The sequence below is a fragment of the Ostrea edulis genome, chromosome 10 (genome assembly GCF_947568905.1).
Source record: "Ostrea edulis chromosome 10, xbOstEdul1.1, whole genome shotgun sequence".
NCBI classification, from domain to species: Eukaryota; Metazoa; Mollusca; class Bivalvia; order Ostreida; family Ostreidae; genus Ostrea; species Ostrea edulis.
Genome location: NC_079173.1, coordinates 48,134,449 through 48,139,548, shown reverse-complemented (window position 1 = coordinate 48,139,548; position 5,100 = coordinate 48,134,449). Strand labels below are relative to the sequence as shown.

Genomic DNA, 5,100 nt, shown 5'->3' with positions numbered 1-5,100 from the left:
GTATGCATGTTTTCATGCATTTGTCTGTTTAACGTTTATTAGTGTATTCTGATTATACAATGTACATGTACTTTCAAGTATTTTATTGAAAATGAAATAGATCAAACAATCAATCAGACTGTTTAGAAGTTGCAGTCAGTGGCAGTGTTATCTATTGTGTAGAAGTTACAATTATCGACAGTATTGTTATTAGTGACAGTATTATCTATTATGTAGAAATCACGACTAGGAAAGTAGTTGTGACATTACACGTTACAGTGGTTGTGACATTACACGTTACAGTGGTTGTGACATTACACGTTACAGTGGCTGTGACATTACACGTTACAGTGGTTGTGACATTACACGTTACAGTGGCTGTGACATTACACGTTACAGTGGTTGTGACATTACACGTTACAGTGGCTGTGACATTACACGTCACAGTGGTTGTGACATTACACGTTACAGTAGTTGTGACATTACACGTTACAGTAGTTTTGACATTACACGTTACAGTGGTTGTGAAGATTCTGACTTGCTTCAACACGTGCATCATATAACAGTTAACAAAGCTCTTTATTCCAAAGCTTCATATTAACACACAGTACTCTCCACAATTAGTTACATGTGTATCTTATAACAGTTAACAAAGCTCTTTATTCCAAAGCTTCATATTAACACACAGCAATCTCCATAGTTAGTTATGAATGGACATTCAAACTTGTCTCAGCGGCGACTTGAAATCAGCGGTGACATTACACTTTACAGTAGTTGTGACATTACACGTTACAGTGGTTGTGACATTACACGTTACAGTGGTTGTGACATTACACGTTACAGTGGCTGTGACATTACACTTTACAGTGGTTGTGACATTACACGTTACAGTGGTTGTGACATTACACATTACAGTGGTTGTGAAGATCTTGACTTGATTCAACACGTGCATCATATAACAGTTAACAAAGCCCTTTATTCCAAAGCTTCATATAAACACACAGCAATCTCTACAATTAGTTACATGTGACACAGTATTTTGACACATTCATGGCAAACTTTGCTATTTTAGTGGCTTTTACTTGGTAGTTGATCAATTCCATTAACAACTTGATACATTTCAACTGAGCTAGAAGATAGCAGTTTTAAGGCATTCCTGTGATAATTCAAGCTCGTAATTCCCCTTCATCGTGTTCCTGATTTCCTGTAAACATCAACATCTCATCGAAGATCTCTAAGTACGTTTTTGTTTTAATCGTTTAAAACAAATAATTACATGATCGAAGCCAACGAACACAATTCATGTTGATAAACGCAAAATCAAGCATTGTTTTCAAGTTCACGACGAAAGTTTACACTTGCTTATTCTGAGAACTTCATTTCAAGTTCATAAAATGAAATATCCAATTAACACAGCGCGAATTGGGATGTAGATACTGTTATTCCATTTCTATAAAGGTCAGAGGTCAGAAGTAAAATTTGACCTCTGATTCACAGATATCCTTAAAGAGTTCTTCTACGTCTGACATATTTTCTGGAGAAAATTTCTGACAAAATTCTTCCATTTCTGTGACGCATGTCTCCTCCAAGTTCCTCATCAACTGAAGTAACTCTGTGCCACTGTGACATTCGCCCGACATCAAATTTCGTGCTTTTTCGTGATATTTGAACAGAACATGGCGTTTGTTGTCACTGGAAAGAGAGTATGTAATATCACCTATGTGAGCGCTATCAGAAAATATGAAAGGTTTGAAGACGGATAAACGTGGGTCTGGTGTGCCTGTCATCCAATGGCAGTCCGGAAGTCCGACAAACGACAATACCGACATGTGACTTCCGGTTGTGATCAGCTGACTATTCATGTTGATTCCTTTATTTCTCAGAATGTCAAACATGTTCATGACAGAAAACGAATCTAGAAAAGAAAGTAAGTCCTCACAATTCAATCATGCATATAAAGAACCGTGTTGCAGTTAGTGATTATATATGGTGCATCAAAATTGGTACCGTATACGTTTTACAATATGAGCATGAGAATATAGAACTCTTCATTTATTTTATGGTAAGCTGATCAAACGCATAGTGAAGATATGTCACCAAACATCAACTCCTATTTAAATATTGAAAATGTTTGATAGACCAGCACGGTGCGTTTTACAATTGCACTTTTGAAATACTACATGTGAAACCAGTCACGGTAACTCAGTGGTAGAGCGGTCGCTTCGCAATCGGGAGGTTGTTAGTTCGAGCCCCGCTCGTGCCATGGCCACGTCAAACTTAAGACTTTAAAATGGGCTGTGATTGCTCCTTCGCTAAACGCACGGCGTTTAAAAGTGAGAACAACGAGTCTTTTAGATATGACCTTAAAAACGTAAGTGTTGCGACAGGCGTTGACACGATAAGGAACCCTGACTGTTACAGCCCTAAGCGCTAGGCATGCATGGCACGATAACGAACCCTCACTGTTACAGCCTTAAACACTAAGCATGCATGACACGATAACGAACCCTCACTGTTACATCCCTAAGCGCTAGGCATGCATGACACGATAAGGAACCCTCACTGTTACATCTCTAAGCGCTAAGTATGAATGGCACGATAAGGAATCCTCACTGTTACAGCCCTACGCGCTAAGCATGCATGTAATGATAAGGAACCCTGACTGTTACATATTTAAGCACTAAGCATGCATGGCACGATAACGAACCCTCACTGTTACAGCGCTAAGCGCTAAGCATGCATGGCACGATAAGGAACCCTCACTGTTACAGCCCTAAGCGCTAAGCATGCATGGCAGGATTACGATCCCTCACGGTTACAGCCCTAAGCATGGGGTTAAATTTGTGGTACTTCACCTACATTTTCAATATGAGTGAACAATTCTCTGCGAGACGTAAAAACAAATAAATACTGTAAATCTAATTTAAAGAAAAGCGTTGTACATCACAACATTTACAGAATCCTATATCAGTATAATGGTGACAGTTATTTTGTCAGTACATCGTTGCATGTTATCGGAACAACATACTTTAAATCCAATCACATGATAGTGCCCTATGATATAAAAACCTTGATCCTCGCTGTTATTCAGAAGATTCCACCCTGTCCTGTGTCTTACAATGGAATTTGGAGCACTAAGTCTTGACGGAAATTCAACCCCAAAAGCCACTATTAAATTTACGGGTCCCTTGTCAACTGACCAATCAATGTCCTGACGTCACAATTTTATATTGTTGATCTGATGACGTCATGTCGTAATCCGTCGATATGGACAGACAACTTAATATATTGTAGGTACCGTCTGAAGAAAAAGAAAGAATTGATTTCACTAATTGCCATATCAAGTACAAGAAGAAGCAATGTCAACTCATTAGTTCGTATGGAGTCTGAGATATTTCTCCTTTATGACTCATACTAAAGTAAATATCAACTCTATGACGATGCGAGAGGTAATACCTTGACAGAGTTGCTTCTAAACGGTAGGGGTCTAATTATCATATAATATTGAACTGTTCGCCAAAATGCAGCTGGTAAAAAAAGAAAACCAAAATGGCGGCGTGACATACCTTGTGAATATTATGTTTACAGGGAGACATTTTGTTTGATTATAGATATTTAAAACGTCGAGCGCCTGTGCTCTGGGTGTACCATTAGTGGAAGCAGGTGCCTAGGAGTAGTCAACTTTCCCTGTCCACCGGTCACACCCGCCGTGAGTCCTATCTGTTGATCAGGTAAACTAAGTAGACAGATTGCCAAGGGATCCGTATTCATCCTACTCCATCATAAAATTTATGAGATTGATAACTGTGTTATATCTTTACTTTTGCTTATTTACAACAAGATAACTAGATCACACCATCAGGAAAACATAGTACTATTTACTTGCTTGACATATCAACATGAGAAGCACAACGTTATTTGTAAGATACGGGGTTACTCGTGAAGCATACTGTGAACGCATTTAATTTCCTGACGGATTACATTTCATTATTTTCTTGTCTTGGAAAAACCAACAAAATTGAATCCAACACATTTTTTTTAATTTCAGGAAATGTTCATTTTAATGTTACAAATTATTCGTCGTCTATTTATCGATAACATGTTTTGCCAGTACCATCATCATTACCATTGCATTATGTATCTTCAACTTTTTACAGAAACACACGGGTACAGATTAAAAACAAAGTTCAAGATAATTAAGAATGGTTACCATGAAAACAGTGCAGCTTATTTGCAGGTAATAAGCATCGATATAGACGGGTAGACATAAGAATTTCAGCTAACTAATCCCGCAGACAGCGCTTCTGATATGCCTCTGAAAAACCAACTGTGTGTCACATTGAATGCCATTTCTATACGTATATCAACCAGCACTAAGCCAGTATCCTTCGTGAAGTTTTTCAGGTGGTCCGAGACCAGGACTGCATACGGCACCATGAATTTGCTTTTATCGATATGTAATTATACAGTCACGTGGACGACGTTCTTCAATAGGGTTTTTTGTTTTGTTTTTTTGTGGTTAAACATCATTTTAATATGAATTTTTTTAGATGATCAGGGAAATTCTGGTCTTGATTTGTCCAATGAACATCGAACAGAGCAAGGACATGAACTTTGCATTTATTTTATCGGTATGTCTGATTTCCTCAAGAATTTTATTGACGAACGGGATACAATATAAACCCTTTCAATATACTAAAAATTGCATGGATCACGTTGGGATGATTTTTTTGGTAAATAGGTGTTAACGACATAACTCTTAGTAGAAGAAATGGTCGATAAATGGCATGTGTATAGTACCTTATTTAACTGTTTTAGCAAGTTGTTTAGTGATCACAAGCAATAAAACTTAATCCACATGAAATCGTGTTTATTACAAAAACAACGATTTTCCCAACGAAACTATATACTTTGCCAGTAGTGTAATAAGAGACACGTGTTTACCTGTGAAAGATATGGTTTTCTCTAAGATGCAATTGTATGGTGGTCATTGCCCTGTTACATCTCAGAATAGCTGTTATGTACATAACTCCCTGTGTAGTAATAAGACGGTAGTCTATAGCTCAGTTGTTAGAACACCTGGCTAGAGATAGCTGTTATGTACATAACTCTGTGTGTAGT

The 5,100-nt window shown here is 37.7% G+C and overlaps 1 protein-coding gene across 1 annotated transcript; it reads right to left on the bottom strand.

Moving 5' to 3' along the window:
* Positions 1-1,396: 1,396 nt before the first annotated feature.
* Positions 1,397-1,914, bottom strand: LOC125666268 (secernin-1-like). The gene has a single exon (XM_048899474.2). It carries the CDS (start codon positions 1,878-1,880, stop codon positions 1,446-1,448), a length of 435 nt encoding a protein of 144 aa, XP_048755431.2. The 5' UTR covers positions 1,881-1,914; the 3' UTR covers positions 1,397-1,445.
* Positions 1,915-5,100: the final 3,186 nt, after the last annotated feature.